General features: G+C 36.7%; 1 protein-coding gene across 6 annotated transcripts in view; it reads left to right on the top strand.

Moving 5' to 3' along the window:
• Positions 1–22,246, top strand: part of RNF2 (ring finger protein 2) — a 106,783-nt gene that overhangs the window by 43,480 nt on the left and 41,057 nt on the right. For 4 of the 6 annotated variants that reach the window (XM_073803513.1, XM_073803507.1, XM_073803520.1 and 1 more), the window contains exons 3-6: positions 1,000–1,160; positions 1,810–2,025; positions 8,195–8,467; positions 9,533–9,704. In XM_073803513.1, the coding sequence (XP_073659614.1) occupies positions 1,000–1,160; positions 1,810–2,025; positions 8,195–8,467; positions 9,533–9,704 (822 nt within the window). Of the gene's footprint in view, positions 1–999; positions 1,161–1,809; positions 2,026–8,194; positions 8,468–9,532; positions 9,705–10,054; positions 12,080–22,246 lie in introns of those variants that run through there. The other 2 variants (XM_073803505.1, XM_073803526.1) reach the window with 2 other exon arrangements.

Here is a 22,246-nt window from a genome sequence, read left to right as displayed (position 1 = left end):
CTATAGAGAAAACACAAGTACGACGGAGAGCCAGTGGAGACAGGAAGTGTAACATATGGAAGCCCCTTATTCTACCTGCATCTTCCTTTTCAGTGGCCACATACTAGACCTTTTTCCTCAATCCATAGGAGCCTGTATTGGTGCCTTTAGAGCTACATAATCTTTGTTCTCAGTGCCACCTTGTGGGAAGGGCGAGTAGTGGTAGTGGCAAAGAAAGTAGGAGTCACTAATCTGTGCATTTGGGAGGTTTGTCCTGAATTCTACATTGGAACTCCAAATGCATTTTCGCACTGAAAACATTTTTAGACATGACAATTAGAAATACTAATACTTTTTATACTTCGGAGGTGCTATGGTTTAAATCAGTTTGTAGGTTAGCTTGAGAACCTGACCACTTTGTATGAAACTTCTCTGTGGATCAAGACTTTTTAAGGTTCAAAAGGTGATTTTAAAATTAAATCCTGTTAAGCTGTGTATAAATAGGGAATACTTGTATTTGAATTTTAAAATCTTTTAATGGATGGCGTGAAATGTATAGCTTATTATCAAAATGGTGCAGTTTTGCAGATGGAAGAAGTTTTAGGGTTCATTTAGCTTAACTTCCTCATTTTGCAGGTAAGAAGACAATGTTAAAACTAATTATTTAGTGTCACAAAGCTAGTTGTAGAACTAATAGAACCTAAGCCATCTGATTCCATATTCAATGCTTTTTTTATTGCTATACCAGGGTGATTTAACATTAGTTATCTTTTAAATATATAATATGTTATCTTTAGCATTAAAATAAGGGCATTTATATAATGCTTTGGTGCTGGGGCTGAGGGGAGTTGGAGGAGATTATAGCTAAAACAAGATTGGTTGTGAGTTGACAGTGACAGTGACTGGGTGATGGGTATATAGATGTTCATTTTTGTCATTTTCTATATTCTTACGTTTGAACTTGTCCATAATTTTTTTTTAATTAGGTAGCATTTAATTTTAAAGTGATGCTTTTTACAGGAGGCAATAACGGATGGCTTGGAAATTGTGGTTTCACCTCGAAGTCTACACAGTGAATTAATGTGCCCAATTTGTTTGGATATGTTGAAGAACACCATGACTACAAAAGAATGTTTACATCGTTTTTGTGCAGACTGCATTATCACAGCCCTCAGAAGTGGGTATGTTAAAATGAATTATGCTAGGTACTTAAATTATACAAGGACAGTGTTCTAGTGCTCTGTGGGTTTTGAGAAATACATTTTCTATAAGTGTTCATTTGCAAATTGGAAATTTATCTAAAGTCTAGGTTTTAATTATTGGAGAATCTTTGTTTCGAAACAGTTGATTTTATATAGTTTTAGAAGCTTTTTAGGATGAGTTTTTGTTTTGAGGAAATTACAAAGCATGAAACCATGATTTTCTCACTTCTTAAGTATAATGTCCTGATGAATATTTTAATAAAATAATTCATAACATATAAATTAATATATATTAGTGGATAGTTTTTCCATGTATAGCATGGATATCAGAAACGGGAAATTTAGGAAGGAATAGATTTTTATTTCTAAAATGGTTATATATAATTTATCATGGGGAAGTATTTAGTTTTTTCTCTATTGGCAAGTAGTATGGAGAGTCTCATGTTTCAAAAATCTTGCTTAGTCACTAGTCAGATATTCAAGGAAAGTCAGGTTAATCAGTTTAAATTTCTGCGACTTAGTAAAGCTATTGGAATAAAGATGATAATTATCTGGAAGCTGGCTATTTTTGTCTTTAGCCCAAAGATCCTGGCATTATTTACATTTTCTTTTCTCTCTTTTTATTTAGCAATAAAGAATGCCCTACCTGTCGGAAAAAGCTAGTTTCCAAAAGATCACTAAGACCAGACCCAAACTTTGATGCACTCATCAGCAAAATTTATCCAAGTCGTGATGAGTATGAAGCTCATCAAGAAAGAGTATTAGCCAGGATCAACAAGCACAATAATCAGCAAGCACTCAGTCACAGCATTGAGGAAGGACTGAAGATACAGGCCATGAACAGGTATATGGGAGAGAAGGCCAGGCAGGGCGGCCATTTTTCCACTCTATTAAATACTGAATTAACACCCTCCATTTTGAGATAGATAAAATGCAGTAACAAATAGTAGTTCTGTGTGGTTACCTTTTCTTGAAGGTATAAAATATGTCTCTAGGCCTAATACGGTATTCCATTTAAAGTACTAGAGTCTTAAAAAAAACAAGACAAGACAAATACCCTCTTATACCCACTTCTCCCTCCACTTACCATTGTATTTCTTCTCTTTAAAAGAGTTGTCTGTGCTTACTATATCCAATACTTCTACTGTCCCATTTTGAACTCCCCCAGTCAGGCTTTATCCCAATGCCTCATATCACCCTTGTTGAAGTTACCATTGACCTCCACATTGCAAAACCCAATTGCTGATTCTCAGATCTCATCTTACTTAGCAGCATTTTATACAGTTAATTTCTCTTTTCTGTTTGACTGGTTTCCTTCCGCTGGCTTTCAAGAGACGATATTCTCCTGGTTGCCTTTGTATGTCGTTAGCTGTTCCTTATTTCAAACTTAACATGTTCAGTACTGAACTTGTAATTCTTATCCCCTACTTCTCTTCATTCTTGCTCATTTTAGTTGATGGCAACTCCATCATCCTACTTGCTTTAGCCAAAAACTTTGGAGTTACCTTTCACCTCTCTCTTATTTCCCAGTCCGTATTCCAGTTTGTGAATAAATATATTTTTAGCTTTTTCCATAATATATCCAAATTGGTCTAGGCAACCACCATCTTTCATTTGAAAGTGTTGAAATAGCCTCCTAATTGGTCTTTCAACTTTCCATGCTTACCTCCACATTGTCTGTGCTCAGCACAGCAGCCAGAGTGATAAATTGGAAGTCAGGTCATAGTTCTCTTTTGCTTTGAAACCTCTAATAGCTTCTATTCACATTCAGGTTAAAAGACTTTAATGATAGCTTCCAAGACCCTATATAATCTGAGCACTTTCCTCACCCCTATTCTCTTTTCTGCTCTGACATCTCCTGATATGTTTAGGCCTCAGGGAGAGTCAGCATCTTCCAAAGCCACATTGCAATAAAGTCAGCCACCAATAAAGCCACATCCCAATCTAGTGGCTTTCACCTTGGCTGAATATCAGAATCACTTGGAAAGCTTTTAAATCCTAGGGCCTCAAAGGCATCACTCCAGACTAAGTAAATCAAAATCTTTGATTGGGGTACAGGCATTCGTATTTTAAAAGTTCCAGAAGTGGTTCTGAAGAGTAAACTTTTAGTCTTTTACCAGGAGAAAGAATCCCCTTCATAAAATCCTTTATAGATAGACCTTTGATTTTGCTTGAACATTTCTAGTGGTGGGAGTATGTGATAGAAGCTTCTTTCATTTGTTAATAACTTTATTAAAGCTTCTTGGCTGTTTTTGAGACTTAGCAAGCTTGTTTCTGCCTCAGGGCCTTTATACTTCCTGTTCTCTCTTTCAGGAACCCTCTTCTTCTAGATAGTCCACATGGCACACACACTCATTCTTCAGGTGTCTGCTAAGTTCCCGTCTTCCACCACAGGACTCCATACTTTCTTACCCTCTCTGCCTCATTTTTCTTCATAGCACTTATCATTCTCTGAACATGTGTGTGTTATTTGCTGTACTAGAATAATATAAGCCCTAAGAGGGTAGAGACTGTGTGAGTATTACTGATTCTTATAACACCAGTACATAGAACTACGGTTGGCTTAAAGTAAATAGTTTTGTATGAATATATATTTTCTAAAGTTCTTCCCTTATATTGAATTAAAATTAGTCTTTTGCGTGTAGCGGTCTTGATATGTCTTTGTCAAAATACTTATGTTGGGTTCTATATTTATTTCAGATTCTGCTTCTATCTACTAGTCCTCAAATAATTTCATATAAATATACATTCTTACATGCTCCTCTAAAGGCTAAATATTTACATTCCTAATTTCTTTTATTCCTCATATGACATTCAAGTTTGTTGGTGTATAATTCTTGAAATGCTACCTCTAGAACAGTATGTAGTTTTATGGATATGATTTGATAAATGCAGGATATGATAGGCTATTGATCTGCCTCCATTATCTGAACATTATTTTATGAATGCTGCCTGAAATTACATTAATCTAGCTCTGTTCTTTGGAAAGAAGTGTGAGGTAAAAATAAATACATTAGACAAGTAACCCTGTTGAGTTTTTTGTTTGTTTCATTATTTTGGTCTTTCTGTATCACAGTAGAAAATTATGATAAAAAACATAAAATTTACCATATTCAGCATTTTTAAATATACAGTGCAGTATTGTAAGTGCATTCACACAGTTGTACAATCAATTTCCAGAACTCTTTTCATCTTATAAAACAAACTCTGTACCCATTAAGCGACCGTTCCTCATTTCTTCCTCCTCTCCTCAGCTCCTGGTAACCACCATTCTACTTTGTGTTTCTGTGATTTTGATTACTTTAAATACCTCATATATGTGGAATCATACAGTATTTGTCTTTCTGTGATTGGCTTAATGTCTTCAAAGTTCATCCATGTTGTAGCACCTGCAGAATTGCCTTCCTTTTTAAGACTAATCCATTGTATGTGTTCACTTTTTTTTTTTATAAATTTATTTATTTTTGGCTGCGTTGGGTGTTTGTTGCTGCACACAGGCTTTCTCTAGTTGCGGTGAGCGGGGGCTACTCTTCATTGCAGTGTGCGTGCTTCTCATTGTGGTGGCTTCTCTTGTTGCGGTGGCTTCTATTGTTGCGGAGCAGGGGCTCTAGGCGTGCAGGCTTCAGTAGTTGTGGTGTGCAGGCTCAGTAGTTGTGGTTTGCGGGCTCTAGAGCGCAGGCTCAGTAGTTGTGGCACATGGGCTTAGTTGCTTTGCAGCATGTGGGATCTTCTAGGACTAGGGATTGAACCTGTGTCCCCTGCATTGTCAGGCAGATTCTTAACCAGTGTGCCACCAGGGAAGTCCCAGTGTTCATATATTTTTGAATCATAGTTTTGTCAATTAACATATTAGTCACCCCCTCTTAATTTTGAAATGCTGTATAGATTTCATAAACAGTATTTTATTTTTGGGGGGGGGGGAAAGTTCTTGAGCATCTTTCCTAAGCAAGGATGCTCACTCGCACCACTTCTATTCAACATGGTATTGGAAGTCCTAGCCACAGCAGTCAAAACAAAAAAGAAAGGGAGGGAGGGTATCCAAATAGGAGGGGAAGAGGTAAAATTGTCATTATATGCAAATGACATAATACTCTATAGAAAACTGTAAAGACTCCACACAGAAACTATTAGAACTAATAAATGAATTCAGCAGAGTAGCAGGATACAAGATTAATGTACAGAAATCTGTTACATTTCTTTACACTAACAACGAAATATCAGAAAGAGAAAGTAACAAAACAGAACAATCCTGTTTAAAATTGCTTCAAAAAAAAAAACCCTAGGAATAAATTTAACCAAGGAAGTAAAAGACCTGTATGCTGAGAACTATAAAATTGATAAAGGAAATAGAAGATGATTCAAAGAAATGGAAAGACATCCCATGTTCTTGAATTGGAAGAATTAATATTGTTAAAATGGGCATACTACTCAAAGCAGTCTACACATTTAATGCTATCCCTGTCAAATTACCCATGGCATTTTTCACAGAACTAGAATAAATAATCCTAAAATTTATATGAAACCACAAAAGACCTAGAATTGCCAAAGCAGTCCTGAGGAAAAAGAACAAAGCTGGAGGCATAACCCTCCCAGACTTCCGACAAGACTACAAAGCTACAGTTATGAAAACAGCATGGTACTGGTGCAAAAACAGACATACAGATCAGTGGAACAGAATAAAGAGCCCAGAAATAAACCCACACAACCTGTGGTCAACTAATCTTTGACGAAGAAGGCAAGAATATACAATGGAGAAAAGAGTTTCTTTAGCAAGTGGTGTTGGGAAAGCTGGACAGCCACATGTAAATCCATGAAGTTAGAACATGGCTTCATACCATACACAAAAATAAACTAAAAATGTCTTAAAGACTTAAATATAAGACGTGACACGATAAAACTCCTAGAAGAGAGTATAGGCAAAACATTCTCTGATGTAAATTGCAGCAGTATTTTTTTAGATCAGTCTCCCAAGGCAAAATAAATAAAAGCAAAAGTAAACAAATGAGACCTAATCAAACTTATAAGCTTTTGCACAGCAAAGGAAATTATAAACAAAACAAAAAGACAGTGTACAGACTGGGAGAAAATAGTTGCAAATGATGAGACTGACAAGGGCTTAATTTCAAAAATATGTAAACACCTCATACAACTAAGTATCAAAAATCAAACAACCCAATCAAAAAATGGACAGAAGAGAAAAGGGAGCCAGCCCTCCGACACTGTTGGTGGAAATGTAAATTGGTGCAGCACTGTGGAGAACAGTATGGAGGTTCCTTAAAAAACTAAAAATAGAGTTACTATATGATCCGGCAGTCCCACTCCGGGGCATATATCCAGAAAAGGTGAAAACTAATTCGAAAAGATACATGCATCCCAGTGTTAATTATAGCACTGTTTATATTAGTCAAGACATGGAAGCAACTCAAGTGTCCATAACAGATGAATGGATAAAGAAGGTGTGGTACGTACACACACACTCTCTCTCTCTCTCTCTCTCTCTCTCTCTCTCTCTCTCTCTCTCTCTCAAATATTAGCCATAAAAAATGAAATACTGTCATTCATAGCAAAAGTGGAGATTATCATACTGAGTGAAGTAAGTCAGAGAAAGACAAATATATGATATCACTTATATGTGGAATCAAAAAAATAATACACATGAACTTATTTACAAAACAGACTCATGGACATGGAAAACAAACTTATATTTACCAAAGGGGAAAAGGGGAGGGGGAGGGATAAAGTAGAGGAGTATGGGTTTAACAGATACGCATCACTATTTATGAACTAGATAAACAACAAGGATTTACTGTATATAGCACAAGAAACTATATTCAATATCTTGTAATAACCTACAATGGAAAGAATCTGAAAAAGAATTTTATATACATATGTACGTATGTATGTGTGTATATAATTTACTTTACACCCAGAACTAACACAGAATTGTAAATCAACTATAGTTCAATTTAAAAAAAAAGTTCTTGAGCATCTTTCCCAAGCAGTGGGCTATTATTTCCTTGTTCTGGCAATAAAAATGTAGTAATGACACTATTCTTAGAAGTGCATGTCGTTCTTTCATATTTCTTTTTCATCACATATTCCCTCCTTTTTCTTGTATATACAGCTGGAGAGGCAATACATATGGTAGAAAGAATGTATCGAGTTCTTCCTCTGGTTCTGGTGCTTACTAGCTTATAACCATGGACCTTGGACCTCCGTTTCATTGGTTTTTCTCAATTATAAAATGATAATAACGTTAACTGCCTTGATAGTTGTTTTGATGGGTAAATAAGATGTATACACAAAGTACCTTGCCCAGTTACTGGTTTTTAGTATTTGAGCTTGTTAGAGAGCTGCTTCTGTGTTTATGCTCCATATTTAGATACCATCGCATCTTCTGCATTGGAATAATTTTGCATTGCATTAGCAGACTTTGGGTGAGGTCAGCAGCGGGCAGGTAGTGCTTACCATTACTCTTAAATCCTGTTTCCCTAAGAAATTCTAATTAAAAAGGCATAAATATCTTCCCTCAGAACTGTAAATTTTTCATAACTGAATTATGCCTTTCTTTAGATTTAAAATCTCATAATAAAGGAAATCATCAAAATGTAAATATTTGCCAATAATTCCTATAATCAATAAAGAAAAGTTTTAAGGGAATATAAACATTTGTTTAATTTATTCAGATGTTTGCCTGTGTATAAGTGACATTCCCTAGACCTTTCAGGGACATGTGGGAAATAAATGACATTATTCAACTTGGAGCAAATTCAGTTATCAAGATGTTTTTAGATTTTTTTTTTTTTTTTTTGGCTACGCTGCGTGGCTTGCGGGATCTCAGTTCCCCGACCAGGGATTGAACCCAGGCCATGACAGTAAAAGCCCGGAATCCTAACCATTAGACCACCAGGGAACTTAGAATGTAGTAAATTCAGTAAACATACTTCAAAATTGATGCATTGAAAAGGCCTAAATGAAGATCTCATGTTTTTTGTTTTGTTTTCCTTAACTAGATTACAGCGAGGCAAGAAACAACAGATTGAAAATGGTAGTGGAGCAGAAGACAATGGAGACAGTTCTCACTGTAGTAATGCATCCACACATAGCAATCAGGAAGCAGGACCTAGTAACAAACGGACCAAAACATCTGATGATTCTGGGCTTGAGCTTGATAATAACAATGCAACAGTGGCAATTGATCCAGTAATGGATGGTGCTAGTGAAATTGAATTAGTATTCAGGCCTCATCCCACACTTATGGAAAAAGATGACAGTGCACAGACAAGGTAAGCGTGTGGGTTAGTTTCAGATTATCTGAATTTAGAATGTTAAGGAGTTAAAAGGCAACTTTAGATAAGAATTAAGGGTGACATTTGTCATCCCATTGATTGCCAGGGTTTGGTTGGATATTTTGGCTGCCTGAATTGTTGTTTTCGTCTTTCCTCATGTGCTTCCCACCCACAGTTGCGTATCTGAAAGGAATGACCCTTCTAGGTAGAGGAGGAGAAGGATCATTTAAATTTCTTAACAATGATGCTAGGGTGTCAGAAGGCTCTAAAATTCATGCTGGCCAGGATGGCTGCTTTACCACTATATAACTCTAGAGAGCCTGTCCTTGAGTGCATATAAGCATCAAATATTTGTTGAGTGAGTGAGTAAATGGTATACGATGCTTTAAAAAACAATTAGCATTTCAGTGCTTTGTCTTAAAAACCTAAAATTTATTAATTCTTAGACAAGAAGAAATTTGCTCATATTCTTAGTTTTCTTCTTGCTGCTGTAGACTCAAAACTTCTGATCATTGGGATTGAGGGGTATGTTCTTTTCTTTCCTCTCGGTACAGTGTTATTTCTATTTGATTTTTGTCATTCTGTGTCATATTTTATGGATGGTAAGGTAGGTAGAGCTTTCATGGCCTGGTAGATAGTGAGCTTGTACTTTTACCGTTTCTGTACCTTTTCAATAAGAAATTTTTAGATAATAGAGGAATAAATTTCTGGTATTTTGTCAATAATTGAGACATTTTATATTTTATATACCTTTTTAGAAATGTATTAGTTTTGTTTTGTTTTGTTTTTGCGGTACGCGGGCCTCTCACTGTTATGGCCTCTCCTTTTGCGGAGCACAGACTCTGGACGCGCAGGCTCAGCGGCCATGGCTCACGGGCCTAGCCACTCTGTGGCATGTGGAATCTCCCCAGACCGGGGCACGAACCCGTGTCCCCTGCATCAGCAGGTGGACTCTCAACCACTGCGCCACCAGGGAAGCCCTTAGAAATGTATTAGTTTTATAATTTATGTATGTTTTATCACTAATGTAGAAAGTAAGGTTTTAATGATTTATTTTTCCAGATACATAAAGACTTCAGGTAATGCCACTGTTGATCACTTATCCAAGTATCTGGCTGTGAGGTTAGCTTTAGAAGAACTTCGAAACAAAGGAGAATCAAACCAGATGAACCTTGATACAGCCAGTGAGAAGCAGTATACCATTTACATAGCAACAGCCAGTGGCCAGTTCACTGTAAGTATTTAAAATAATAGGCTGTTGAAATTGGGAGTACATTGATCATCTGAGAGTGGAAGGTTGTGGGGTGGGGCCTAATAAAATGGTACAGACTCCGGAAGGAGGAGAAATTGCAACAGGTAGTTAACTTGATATATCCTTTGTTCTTTTATGAACAGTGTAAGTGACAAGTTTATCTTAGGATTTTTTTTAAAGATGGACTTCTTTAAAATTGGGGTATAGTTGTTTTACATTGTTGTGCTAAGATGGACTTCTCTGTTTGTTCCATCTCACAATTTTGTGCTTTGAGCAGTTTTCATAATTCTTTCTTTTTTTTTTTTTTGTTTTTGTTTTTGTTTTTGTTTTAGGTGTTAAATGGCTCTTTTTCTTTGGAATTGGTCAGTGAGAAATACTGGAAGGTGAACAAACCCATGGAACTTTATTATGCACCCACAAAGGAGCACAAATGAGCTTTTACTAAAACCAATTCTGAGAATGAACTTTTTTATAGCCTATTTCTTTAATATTAAAGATGTACCGTCATTACTTTTATGGACAGAACATTGGATATGTTGTTCAGTTTTCTTTCTGAGCCAGATTCGTTTACACTATTAGAATCTTTTCCCCTTAATTTAAGATACCCTTTTTTGGAAGGGACTGCAGTTATTCAGTACTTTTTCTTTCCTTTTAAAACTATATCTAGGGTTGTATGTTTTCACAAAGTGTGGTTCCATTTGGAGCATCTTGGAGCTTTTGACCCAGGAATTTTTCATAGTTCTGTATTCTTAAGTGAAGATTCAGTTGGCCGTCCTTTCCCCTCCCCTCAGAAGTTTTTTAGGCCTACAGAATGTTAAATAATATGTATTTTGACTTTTTTTCCTGGAGTCTTGTATATTTATAGTTTTCTATATAAGCTGTAGTATCTTCATGAAGACCAAGGCTCAAATTTACTGTGCGTAAAAAACAATTCTCATAGGATTATTATTTTCATGGTGTTTTCTTCCATAATATCTCATTTTTTTAAAAAAAGTTCTTTATGAACTTAGTGTCCATTGTCATGCAATGTTATTTTCTTCCATTTTTTTCTCTCTAATTTTGGAATTTCTGATCCTGGGAAAGAGAACCAAACAAGATCTCAAGTTCTGTGAGAACTTGGTTCATTCACAGATTTCATTGAAGAAAGAAAAATTAAATTGGTCTTATGTAGTCTTCAAGTGTATATTTAAAGAAGTCTTTTTTGCATTAGTTCTACTGTCACCTCAGTTCCTTTATTATGTGTTATGTTTTTTCCTATTAAAATACCAGAGACATGGAGATATTTTGCACTTTAGCCTTGATGAAAAGTACAAGATATGTTCAAAGCTTCCCTGATTCTTTTCTTATTGGTAGCCACATAAGTTTCAAAAATAACATGGTACATAGAAGTAACAATGGGGAAAAATTTGCTTCTGTTTGAAAAGTGTGTTTAGCATTTTGGGTTGCCATATCAGTTTATAAATTTTGGTGCTCTGCTAATTATACTCTTTCTAGAGAAGCAAGTTAATGGAGCTTGAGCCCTGCCTTGATGTGTAGTGAAAGATAATTCTGTAGAAGAATGTCAGCCAGCATGGTAAAGTTGTTCTACTCTTCTTAATTTAGTTTTATATTGAAGGCCAGTGTTTGGTGTTTAGAGCCAAAAGGCTTTATGATTACAGGTCAGAAATAAGATTGACTTGCGTTTTATTTTTCGTCCCTGTCCTGATTCCAGGTATGTTTCCAAGTTTATATTATCACAGTATTTACAAAAACATGTTTGCATTGAGAATTAACCATAAAAGGTTTTTGCCAGGGGAGAGTCATCCTCTAATACCATTGTAACTAAAGCCTGTGTTGTCATTGTAAATATTTACCTGTCATTTTTGACAGATTGGGGCCAGCTTGATGTTTTAAATCTTCACCCCAATACGAAAATTAAAAGGCTTGTGAAATTTTTTACCATTTTATCGAAAATATTTAAAATCTGTTTTTACCTTGGGAATCTGTGCCATGAAATTTGAAAACCACCAAAAATCAAGGGAAATTTTGTAGTCAGTTCCTTTTCTGGTATAATGTTAAATTGTATAGATTATTAATGCATGTCCACTGAATATAACCCTGGTTTTGTGATATAACTGCTTAGATTTTATTGGTGACATTAGGTTAATGGTTGCATTAAATAACTAAATTCCCATTGTGATTATTAATTGAAATTTGTCTTTAGGCAAAAAGTTATTTGTGAATATAAGCTTTGTGCTTAGAGAATGTATGTGTTTTTATCTGTCAGTATGGGAGGATGTAAATTCTTTGCATCATTAGTGAATTTATTGGATGTGTAATCCTTTGAAAAATATAATTATAGGTATTTGATAAGAGCATTGAATGTGTAGTGTCGTGTGTGTGTATGTATGTGTATGTGTGTGTGTTTTGGAGGGTGGGTACTATTTACTATTAACTACCAGCCATTTCATAAAGTATTTATTATTTAAGTAACTTCTATAACCACCGTCTCACCTGAGGAACAAAAGGCTCACTAAATAGGACCTTTGGATAATACATTATCATTTAAAAATTTATTATGGTAAAATATATATATAACCTAATTTATCATTTTAACCATACAATTAGTTCAGTGACATTAAGATACATTCACAATGTTGTATAACCATCACCACTATCTATTTACAGAACTATTATCCCAGTCAGAAACTCTGTACCTGTTAAATGATAATTCCACATTACCACTCCTACCCCCAGCTCCTGGTAAACTCTGTTCTACTTTCTCTCTTTGACTTTGACTATTTTAGGCACCTTAAAAAGTGGAATCATACAGTATTTGTCCTTTGTGTCTTATTTCTCATAGCATAATGGTTTTAAGATTCATTCATGTTGTAGCATATATCAGAATTTATTCCTTATTATGGCTGAATAATATTCCGCTGTATGAATATACCACATTTTTTTAATCCATTCATCTGTTGATGGGCCCTTAGATTGCTGGACACTTTTTGCTGTTGTGAATAATGCTGCTATGACCATTTTTGTACAAGTATCTGCGTGAGTCCCTGCTTTAAATTCTTTTGGGTATATACCTGGGAGTGAAGTTGTTGAATCACATGGTAATTCTATATTTAATTTTTTGAGGAACTGCAAACTTTTCTACAGTGGCTGCACCATTTTGCAATTCCTCCAGCAATGTAGAAGGATTCCACTTTCTCCACATCCTAACTAACACTTGCTATTTTTGTTTTTAATAGCTGTCGTGATGGATGTGAAGTGTTATTTCATTGTGGTTTTGGTTGCATTTCCCTAATGGCTTGTGATGCTAAGCATCTTTTCATGTACTTATTAGCCATTTGTATATATCTTCTGTGGAGAAATGTCTATTTAAGTCTTTTGCCCATTTTTAATTGGGTTGTTTTTCTGTGTGTGTTGTAGGAGTTCTCGATATATTCTGGATATTAATCTGTCATCAGATACATGATTTACAGGTATTTTCTCCCATTCTGTGGGTTGCATTTTCACTCTTTCAGTAGTGTCCTTTGATGTACCAGTTTTTAATTTTGATGAAGTCTAGTTTTTCTTTCTGTTGCCTGTTCTTTTGGTGTCATATCCAAGAAGGCATTGCCAAATCCAGTATCACGAAGATTTTCCTCCAAGAGTTTAGATCTTTGATCCATTTTGAGTTTTGTATGTGGCGAAAGGTAAGGATTCACCTTTGTTTGCATTTGGATATCCAGTTTCCCCAGCAACATGTGTTGAAAAGACTGCCCTTTCTCCATTGAATGGTCCTGGCAGCCTTAATTAATTAATTTTCAATTGATGAAAATTAATTGACCTTATATGTCATGGTTTATTTCTGAGGTCATATTCCGTTGGTCTGTATGACTGTTCTTTTGCCAGTACCAGTCAGTTTTGATTATTGTAGCTTTGTAATTAGTTTTACATTATCATTTTAAATCTTAAGGCTGGGGAAGACAATATTTCACTTGTACGTTTAAGAAAATTGAGGCTTAGGATTCTGACTTGGACAACTAAACAAGAAATAATTAAAATGCCAGATGAGAAGAGGTGTCTCTTTTGAATTCCCATCACATTTCTAGTTAGAAATATTTGGTTTTCTAAGTTTTAGAAACATGATTATTAGAAAGGAATAGTAATTAGTGTTCCATTGTTGTAATTATAAAAATGGCTTCTTTGAGAACTTAATGGAGTAAGGACCTCTGAAAATCTGATGTTCCATAAAAGCAATGAGAACACTAAAAGTTGTCAAAATCAACTTTGTCAGAACTCTAAAAATTAACTAAAGGCTGCCAATAGTCTAAAAAGCACTTATTAAACAGAAACCGTAACAATATATTTTGTAACTTGTGTGTGTGTGTGTCTGTGTGTGTGTGTGTGTGTATGTATGTATGTGTTATACTGCTTAAGAACCCTGCTTTAGAGTCTGGATTTAAATTCCAAAATTCCAATGCAATCTGCCTGGATTTAAATTCCATGCATCACTAGCCTTGGGCAGGTGATGCCAAGGTCATCATTTGACCTTGGGCAATTCTTTTTTCGTTTCTCCAGCACCCAGCCGCAATGGGCAAGTTGGTTTGTAACATTTTATATTGCTCTATCTTTCCCTAGTTCCAGGGTAGCCTTGAAAACAAGTAGCCTTGCAACTATGGTAGCTGTTAAAACCAGCAGCCTAGTTGACACTGGAGGGGACTTGAAGCTAACCAGAAAGCCCACCCCAGAGAACTGTCACTATTTGACCTGTCTGGTACCTCACTGAAAAGCTCTATTCTCAGAGCTTGTCTTTATTTAACCTGACTCGACTCACTGTGTGCAAACAGCTCTGTCTTCAGCCTGTTTGTGGAAAGCAGCTGAAGTTGTTTACCATAGAAGTTGCCTGAGGCAGTGATAACAATTGGGGCTAAAAAGACACTGACCAAAAAAGAAACGGAAAAGCTGAGGAATGACATATCTGTAGAGGACTTTGAAAAACTCCAGCATATTCCTGGGAATCTAGAAGGCCACATGCGCAAGGCTGTATGCATGCCCAAGAGAAAAATGAAGAAGGCACCATTCTCACCTGTGACAGAACTTGAGGCTCTGCAAGTAGGAAGTGAAGGCTAGGGCAGAGTTGTAAACTGCGTGTTGGAGTGTTGAAGGCCTATCCCAACACATTCACAGAGCACTTCTTCAATGCTAGGAGAGTTATTGTTTGAAGGCATTTAAGGAGATTTCTGTCCAATCATTAGCTGACTTCTAAGCTAACAAAACAGAATATAATGGTCACACTCAGCAAAGAATGCAGACTTTACAGAATTAGTCCAAGAAGTTCACTAACAAATAGCAAACACAACAAACCCTGGGGAGGGAAGGGATTCTGTTGTTCAGAGTTGCCACATCATATTAAATGTCTAGTCTCAACAAAAATTTACAAGACATGCAAAGAGACAAAGTGTCTGGGAGGAAGCCCAGATGTTTGACTTATTAAGCAAAAACTTTGTTAGCTTTTAAAAGCATGTTCAAAGAACTAAAAGAAACTATATCTTAAAAGCTAAATTTGAGGGTAATCTTTCACTAAATAGAGAATAAAAGTAAAGAGAAATTATGATAAAAGAACCAAATAGAAATCCTGTTTTGGAAAAATATAACAAGTGAAATAAATTCAGTAGAGGGCCTCAAAAGCAGATTTGAACTGGTAGAAATATTCAGCAAACTTGAACAGAAGTATCAAGAGGTATCAGTTGAGAGTGTCCTCTCAGAAAAAAAGGAAAGGAATAGAAACTAACACAACATTGTAAATCAACTATACCCCAATATAAAATAAAAATTAAAAAAAAAAGGAATGAAGGGGAAAAAAAGCTGCAGAGATCTGTGGGACACTGTCAAGTGTATTAGCATAATTGGGGTCCTAGAAGGAGAGAAGAGAAAGGGGCACAAAGTGTATTTGAAGAAATAATTGTGCAAAACTTTAGAATTTTATGAAAAAGAATCCGCACATCTCAGAAGCTTAACTAATGCTAAGTAAGACAGACTTTCAGAAGCAGCAAGAGAAAAGTGATCGCATACAAGGTATCTTTAGTAAGATTAACAACTCACTTCTCATGGGAAATCATGGTGGCTGGCAGAGTAGTGAATGACATAAAAAGCACTGAAAGAAAAAGACAGTCCACCTAGAATTCTGTATGCCACAAAATTATTCCTCAAAATGAAAGAAATTAAGATGTTCACACATAAAAAACAGAACAAATTTGTCACTAGCAGACCTGCCTGCCTTACAAGAAATACTAAAGAATCCTTTAGGCAGAATTGAAAGGTCATTAGATAGTAAGTTGAATCCACACAAATAAGTAGCACTGGTAAAGTTAACTACATAATTAAACATAAAGGACAGTATATTTGTATTAGCTTGGGCCGCTATAACAAAATACCATAGACTGGATGGCTTAAACAGAATACATTTGTTTCTCATAGCTTTGGAGGCTGGGAAGTCCAAGATCAAGGTGTGGGTAGCTTCAGTTCCTGGTGAGGGCCCTCCTCCTGGCTTGTAGACAGCTGCTTTATCACTGTTTCCCTGCATGGTAGAGAGAGCTCTGGTTTCTTTCTCTTCTTATAAGGACACTAGTGCCATAATGGGGGCCCCACTCTCATGACCTCATCTGAACCTAAGTACCTCCCGTAGGCTCAACCTCCAGCTACCATTACATAATGGGTTTGGGGAAGAGACATTCAGTCTGCAGTAGTACTTCTTATTTGTAAGTCTTCTGATTTAAAAGAAAATCACATACAGTAATAAATATGAGACTGTTGAATGGGTTATAATGTGTATAGTTGTAATTTGTATGGCAATAGCATAAAACATCACGGAGGGAAGAGCTATATTGGAGCAAAGGTTTTATTGACTGTGGAAATTAAATTGGTGTTAATCTGCAGTCAGATTATTTTAAATTAAGATGTTATCATCCCTAGCACAACCACTAAAACAATAACTCCAAAATTAGTAAAAGGAATTAAAATGGTATATAAGAAATTAACATTTAACACAAAAGAAGGCTGTAATAGAGGAATAGAGAAATAAGACATAACAGAGAAGACGATAAGCAAACTGGCAGATACAAATCCTGTTACTATGAATTACATTGGATGTGAATGGACGAAACAGTCCAATAAAAGGCAGTTGGCAGAATGGATTAAAAACATGCAACTATATTGCTGTACACAAGAGACATGTTTAGTTTCAAAGAAACAGATTGGTTGAAAGTAAAAGGGTGGAAAACCTCAACAGAAACCAAAAGAACCTAAATAGCTATACTAATTTTAGACAGAAGAGACCTTGGGCTTCCCTGGTGGCGCAGTGGTTAAGAATCTGCCTGCCAATGCAGGGGACATGGGTTCGAGCCCTGGTCTGGGAAGATCCTACATGACGTGGAGCAACAAAGCCTGTGCACCACAGCTACTGAGCCTGTGCTTTAGAGCCCACGAGACACAACTCCTGAGCCCGTGTGCCACAACTACTGAAGCCTGCACACCTAGAGCCCATGCTCTGCAGCAAGAGAAGCCACCCAATGAGAAGCCCACGCACCACAACAAAGAGCAGCCCCCGCTCCCCAACTAGAGAAAGCGCAGCAATGAAGACCCAACACAGCCAAAAATAAAGAAAAAAAATTTATTTAAAAAAAGAGACCTTAAGACAAAAATTGTTAGTAGAGACATAATCATTTATAATGATAAAAGAGCCAGTCTTCAGGAAAATGTAACAATTGTAAATATGTGTCCACCAAACAACAGGACCCTAAAATACATTCCCAGATGAGGCAGAAAGCAGCATAATTGAAGGGAGAAATAGACAATTCAACAATAATAGTTGAAGTCAACATGCTGTTTTCATAGTGGACAGTTTAACTTGGTAGAATGTCAACAAGGAAATAGACTTGAACAGCACAGTAAACCAACTAGACCTAACATAGCAAGAGAAAACTTTACCCAACAATAGTAGAATACATATTCTCAAGTGGACATAGAATGTTCTCCAGGGTCAGTGATAGGCTAGATCATAAAACAAGTCTCAGTAAATTAAAAGAAAAAATTATTCAGTTTATGGACTTTGGCTACAATGAAATGAAATTAGAATTCCATAGCAGAAGGAAATTTCGTTAATTCGTAAATATGTGGAAATTAACCAATACTTAAAAAAAGGTCGGAGGAAATATCAAAAAGCAAATTGGAAAATATTTTGAAGTGAATGAAAATGAAGACACAACATAGTAGAACTTATAGGATGCTGTGTTTAGAGGGAAAATTACAGGTGTAGATATTAACAAAGGAAATCTCAAACTAATAACCTAACCTTCCACCTTAAGACTGTAAAGAGCAAACTAACCACAAAACAGGCATAAGGGAGGGGGGAACATTGAAGCAGAAATAACTGAAATAGGTCATAGGAAAACAAAAAAATAAAAGATGGTTCTTTGAAAACATCAACAAAATTTACAAACCTGTTGAGAAGACTCAGATTACTAAAATCAGCAATGAAGAATATCAACTACTGACGTTATAGAAAGAAAAATGATTATAAGGGAATAATATGAACAGTTGTATGCCAACAAATTAGGTAACCTAGATCAAATGGACAAATTCCTATAAAGACACAAACTCTGAAACTGGCTCAAGAACAAATTGAAAACCTGAATAGATTTATAATAGATTGAATTAGTTACAAAAAAATAACAACTTCCCACAGAGAAAAATGGCCAGACCCAAATGACTACACTGGTGAATTCTACCAAATGTTTACAGAACTAAAACCAGTCCTTTGTAAATTCTCGCAAAATATAGAGTATACTTGTTAACTCATTCTGTGAGGGTAGTATTTACTCTGGTACCAAAACCAAAGGCATCACAAGAAAGGAAAACTACAGATCAGTGTGTCTTATGAATACAGACATGAATCTCAAACAACAACAACAAAAAGCCCTACTAGCATGCCAAATCCAACAACATATAAAATGATTAATGTAGGACATCTGATTCTAGGAAGATGGAGTAGTATTTTCCCAGAATAGGCAGACAGAAAATCAATTAGTCATTGCTAAGGGCTGGAGAAGAGTTGAAAATTATGGCTATGGGGTTTCTTCTTGGGGGAATGAAAATTAGTAATTCTAAAGTTGGTGATGCTTGTATAACTCTGAATATTTAAACCCCCCTGAAACAATTCCTTAAATAATATTTTAAAAGGGTGCATCTTATGGTAAGTGTCTTATATCTCAATAATGTTATTTATTTATTTATTTTTGTGGTACGCGGGCCTCTCACTGTTGTGGCCTCTCCCGTTGCGGAGCAACAGTCTCCGGACGCACAGGCTCAGCGGCCATGGCTCACGGGCCCACCCGCTCCGCGGCATGTGGGATCTTCCGGACCAGGGCACGAACCCGCGTCCCCTGCATCGGCAGGCAGACTCTCAACCACTGCACCACCAGGGAAGCCCAGGTTGTTATTTTTTTAAATGACTCCCTTTATAGAAGACAAATGGGTCTTCAGTTACAGATATAACTTTCAGTGCCATTCAGCATACTTTTAGTCTAACCCTACTTGCCTTTTGGGCCCAGTTAAAATTAGAGATGTATCTTAGATGGTGTCTAAGGTTGCTTCCAGCTTAAACATTTAATGATGCATTCTCATGCTTACAAACAGCATGTTTTCTTATCACAGATGATTTATTTGGTATAAAACTGTGACCTTTTTGAATATGGCTATACATTTTATTACTGTTACAGAAATTCTCCTGTAGCTGCTATGTGTTTGAAAGTTTACAGCTAGAAACCACAAGCTTCCTTTTGTAATTTTGTTTAATTAGGAATTGATTTAATAAATGAGTTGTGTAGCTAATCTGTGATTATTTTAGCAGAATGTAATTGAAGAGCTCTCTTCAGTGTTCTTAAGTTATACCAAATTTCTTTCAAATGAGCTCCTCAAAATCTTAAGTGGTATTCTTTCATTGTGTATAGCCCTTAATACCAGTCTCCACTTCAGGTGGCTGTTTTAGTTTGCTAGGTCTGCCATAACGAACAGACAGATGGCTTAAACAACAGAAGTTTATTTTCACACAGTTCTGGAGGTTAGAATTCCAAGATCAAGGTGTTGGCAGAATTGTTTCTTCTGAGACCTTTCTCCTTTGTTTGTAGATGACATCTTCTCCTTTTGTCATCACGTGGTATTTCCTCTGTGCATGTGTGTCCTAATTTCTTATAAGGACACCAGTCATACCAGATTAGGGCCCATTCCCAGTGACCTCATTGAATCTAAATTATACCCCTTAAAAGACGCTATCTCCAGGCTTCCCTGGTGGCACAGTGGTTGAGAGTCCGCCTGCTGATGCAGGGGACACAGGTTCGTGCCCTGGCCTGGGAAGATCCCACATGCCGCGGAGTGGCTGGGCCCGTGAGCCATGGCCGCTGAGCCTGCGCGTCCGGAGCCTGTTGCTCCGCAACGGGAGAGACCACAACAGTGAGAGGCCCATGTACTGCAAAAAAAAAAAAAAAAAAAAAAAAGACGCTATCTCCAAATATAGTCATTCTGAAGTACTCAGGGTGTTAGGACTTCAATATGAATTGGGGAGGGTGGGGGGGCACAGTTAGGCCCATAACAGTGGCTAATGCTTGTTATTGGCCTAGACACAATTTAGCAGGCAATTCCTAAGGTAAAGATGAAAGCATACTACTAAATTATGCTAAATTTATCTTTTAGCAAAACATAAGATGGCCGGAGTCTTAGACTAAATTTTATTCATTTGGTGACCAGTAATAAAAATATATTGAAAGTACTGCTCAGTTGGCAAGTAAAAGTTATTTTCTAAAAGTGTACTTCTTCTGTTTAGTCAATGGATTAAATTTTAAACCAAACTCCATTAAGATGGTACCAAAGGAATACATTTTTTAAAAAATGAATAAACTCAACAGGTCAAAGATAAGGATTTTGGAGACAGATGTTAGCTGTCAGCACATTGGGAAGACGAATGTTTTCACATGGATGGTGAATGGTCAGTGGTAACTGATAGAGCAGCATAAAGAAAGATCAGGAATGTCCACAGAAACCTTAAAAATTGGAGCCCTTGGACTGCTGGAAAAGATAAGGGTACAAAATGAGCATGAAAATTGGATTGGTTGAATGTGTGTATAAGGAGTATTTGGATCCACAGAAACCATCCTCACCACTAGAAGACTGCCTTTCCATTGTCCCATCAGGAGAAGGGTGATTGGTTCTCTATAAAATATGAGCCAGAGCTGTGTGAGACTTGGGACACCAGGCATAGCAGAGGGGGCCCCATCCTGAATGTTGAGATGACCCTGTTCCCTTCCCATACAAAGTCCCCAGAATGCTGGCATTCTGATGACCACTAGGTAGAAGACTGGAGGATTCCTCTTGGAGAAACCCACAATGACATTTGAGGGTAACCCAAACAAAAAAGTTGCACTTTCTCAGTCGCCTTGCAGTATGGTGCACCAGTAAATAGACTTGAATAGACCTTTGCACACTGAAATATAAGAAGCTAGCCCAAGTCACCAGGCATTTGAGGAAAGCCTCTGACATGAAAGACAGGCTGAAACTATAACAGATCAAAACTGATGAAAGATGAAAAGATGAAAAAATGAAAAAGATAATGCAGGAAGCAGAAAAAAACCCAACTTTAAAATCTCAGAAAGTCGGGGCTTCCCTGGTGGCGCAGTGTTTAAGAATCCACCTGCCAATGCAGGGGACACAGTTTCGAGCCCTGGTCCAGGAAGATCCCACATGCCGCGGAGCAACAAAGCCCGTGCACCACAACCACTGAGCCTGCACTCTAGAGCCCGCGAGCCACAACTCTTGAAGATCGCGTGCCTGGAGTCCGTGCTCCACAACAAGAGAAGCCACCGCAGTGAGAAGCCCGCGCACCACAACGAAGAGTAGCCCCCACTCACTGCAACTAGAGAAAGCCTGCACACAGCAACGAAGACCCAACGCAGCCAAAAATAAATAAATGAATTTATTAAAAAAAAAAAACCTCAGACTCTTACATTCACAAATTAAAAATAATATCTTTTAAAGGAAATATGCGAGAATAAAAGAACTTGGAGATTATAAAATACAATAGGAAAAATGTTTAAGACCAACAGAAGTATTGGAATGCAAGTCAGATGCATCTCACAGAAAGTGGTAAACAAAAAGGTGGAAAATAGAGAAAAAAGTTTAAAAATCTATCTAGAAGGCCCAAAATTTAACTGTAAAAAGTTTTAGGAAGAGCGGAAAGGTTAAATGGAGAGGAAATTATTGAAGAAACAATGTAATAAAATGATTCAGAAGTGAAGGACCTGGGTTTCCAGATTGAAAGGACCCCAAGAGTGCCTAGCACAAAGAATAGTAAGAAGCTGCATATCAAGGACAGGAGCATGTGATAAAAGGATTCTGAAAGATCCAGAAAGGAGAAAACACATGCACATGTTCAAAGAGGTAAAAAAACATAGTACCAGGCATCTCAAAAATAGTATAAGAAAATTATGTCCTTATCTTCTACA

The sequence above is a fragment of the Tursiops truncatus genome, chromosome 1 (genome assembly GCF_011762595.2).
Source record: "Tursiops truncatus isolate mTurTru1 chromosome 1, mTurTru1.mat.Y, whole genome shotgun sequence".
Classification (NCBI taxonomy): domain Eukaryota; kingdom Metazoa; phylum Chordata; class Mammalia; order Artiodactyla; family Delphinidae; genus Tursiops; species Tursiops truncatus.
The sequence above is the reverse complement of the archived record's forward strand: the minus strand, read 5'-3'. Positions and strand labels throughout refer to the sequence as shown.